This window comes from Propithecus coquereli, unplaced genomic scaffold, assembly GCF_000956105.1.
Source record: "Propithecus coquereli isolate 6110/MARCELLA unplaced genomic scaffold, Pcoq_1.0 Scaffold14, whole genome shotgun sequence".
In the NCBI taxonomy this organism is placed as follows: domain Eukaryota; kingdom Metazoa; phylum Chordata; class Mammalia; order Primates; family Indriidae; genus Propithecus; species Propithecus coquereli.
The window spans coordinates 7,040,478-7,043,226 of NW_012138302.1; the positions used below are offsets into that span (position 1 = coordinate 7,040,478).

General features: G+C 32.6%; 1 protein-coding gene across 1 annotated transcript in view; it reads left to right on the forward strand.

The window, feature by feature from the left end:
- Nucleotides 1-2,749, forward strand: part of TM2D1 (TM2 domain containing 1) — a 50,935-nt gene that overhangs the window by 39,304 nt on the left and 8,882 nt on the right. Inside the window, exon 5 of the mRNA XM_012639356.1 lies at nucleotides 227-300. Coding sequence (XP_012494810.1) covers nucleotides 227-300 — 74 coding nt within the window. The remainder of the gene's footprint in view (nucleotides 1-226; nucleotides 301-2,749) is intronic.

Genomic DNA, 2,749 nt, shown 5'->3' on the forward strand with positions numbered 1-2,749 from the left:
TTGTTTGTTAAGTGAATTAATAAATTATTTGGGGGCTTTTCTATATAGAGGGTTCATTTCAACTTATCTCATGTTTTCAGGTGAAGATTGGATTTTTTAAAGTGTTACTTTTATATTCTAGATATAAAGAATTTGTGGTACATATAATGGTTTTCTGGAAAATAGAAAAGTTTGTTAATATTTATAAGACTTTACAGATTCTAAATAACTTTACCTTCTTTTCTAGGTTTGTTAAAGTTTTGCACTGTAGGGTTTTGTGGAATTGGGAGCCTAATTGATTTCATTCTTATTTCAATGCAGGTAAGTTAGTTTCAATCTAGAATGTAAACTACTTTTACATTCAAAAATGAGTTTTGTGATCTTCTGGTATATTTAAAATTTTTAATATATTAGGAAGCAGGTAGGAATGCTCGTTTTTATATTTTTTCAGATGCTGGATCTAAGGGAGCATGGTCGTGTTTCCAACTAGCACTTCCCAAACTGTGGTCCACCAGTTAGTAGTTCTAAAGGACATAAGAAGTCATTAAAAAGATTCCATCACAAATACAATTTGTAAATGTGAGGTCAACTGAGTTAAAGAAGTTGCTTTACTGAATAACTTCTCAGAAGCTTTTTAATATATTTTGAGTCTATAAGAGGGATTGTGGTTATTTCTCAATCTTACTGTTTCTTTTCCTGACACAGTTACCTTGTCAATTACCATGAAAGGACATTGATGGGACTCTGATATACATATGAATATTGTGGATTCAGAAACAAGATCTTTTGCACTGAACAGGCACTCTATAGTAGTATTCTATTAGGTGCAAATTACAGAAACTGAAATCCATCTAGCGTAAGCCAAAAAGAAAAAAGGAATGTGTGGGCATTCTGTAGAAAATCTAGGAGTGGGGCTGGCCTCAGGCAAGACCAAATCTATGTAAACAAATGGTAAGTTCAGGACTCTCCTGATATTCATGTCTGCTTCTCTCATTAACCTTATTTTCCCCTGCTGCAGTGGGTGTAGGGGCAGGCATAGTTTGTGAAATGCTGTCCTTAAGCATTTAAAAGTGCCACCAGATGTTTTCTGTTATATTATACTGAACTGGTTGTGATTAACTCATGAGGAGTCTTAAATTGGAGAAAGAGATGAATTTTCCACAACAAATGTTGCCAAACAGCATTTGAACAAGCATTTATGGAGCACCTAATGTCTTCAGCAAGTATGTCAGTGTGCGTTCAGATCATCATCTGTTTTGCTCTGCTTTCTCATATAGTATTTCTACTCTTCAATCCTGTCTCCTTGATGTTATCATTATACTTTAAAAGAAAGTCAGAATCTAGGAGATTTTGATACCATACTGTGAGGAGGAGGCAGCATATGGACCAATAAGATACCAGAATTAAACAAGGAAAATATTTGGTTTTAAAGTTGGAATTTTTCTGTCTTTACTTGTAAACATATGCCTAACCAAATATCCTCCCTTCTCTGACTGTGGGACAGACAAGCAGGCATGAAGAGGCTAAGGTACTTGTGCACATATGCTTAGAAATGAGTTTCTCACTTTAAATGAGGATCCAAGGAATTTAATGTATTATTGGGATTCCTCAAGTTAAGATATCCAGAATTCAAAGTGTCTTTGAAACCCAACCATTTAGATAATATTTTCATGCTAGGTTCTTTCTTTGGTGATATTACCATTGCTTTGTAGCTTTAGTTTTATCAAATTATAGAGATGATTTGACTCAGCCACTGCTTTCTGGTTCATGTGTACCTGAACTTTTGACAATAAAATAGTTCTTTTCTTAAAGAACTCCTGGGATTGAGACTCTATCACATTAAAAATTGTTGAGGTATAGAATTAGTGTTTGAATTTCGGCAGTAAATTTCCCTGAATAAGTCATTTTAATAGATATGACCAGTTTAGACTTCTTTCTGATTGGAAGGCAAATAAATCAGTTTTCAAACATAGCGAAATAAGATGTATAGCTTTATTGTACATGTCATTTAATATATTTAACATGTGATGTTGATTACATCAGTTTTAGAGAATTTTTTTTCAGTAAATTAAATAAGTTTTTTACTACAAATATATAAACTATATTTATATTCTAAATATATTTTTTCCAATTTCTCAATAGACCTTTTATATTTTGTTTATCATCTTTTTGTTTATTCTTCTTTTCTTCCCCATTCTCTCAATACCTGATTGTTTTTCTTTTCTTTTTTTTTTTGCCATTAAATATTATTCCCCAGTGAATAGCAATGTTTTTCTATTGGACTGTGAGCCCATAAATGTATTGGGCATGGATTCAAGATCTATAAAAACATACTGTACTTTGCTTCACAGTGTTTATAGCAAAAATCTAGGAACCTAGTTATTTCATCTTTGAACCAAAACAATACAAAGTATAATGTACATATTGCTAAAGTAAATAAGCTTTACGTCTTGCTGTATTTGCAGAAAATACTTCCATGCATTTATATATATTTGTTAATAAACCTTGGAAGTTTCTATTTTTTGTTCATAAAAATATACAAATAATATGAATGATAAATGTTATGAAATAATACATAGAAAGCATCAACAAAATCTAAATCATTGATACATGTGTAGCTTACAGTCTCTCAGTGGTATTATGAACACTACTATATATGTAGTTATTTGTAAGGTAGTGCTAAAGATTTGAGGCCGGGCACGGTGGCTCACGCCTGTAATCCTAGCTCTCTGGGAGGCCGAGGCGGGCGGATTGTTTGAGCTCAGGAGTT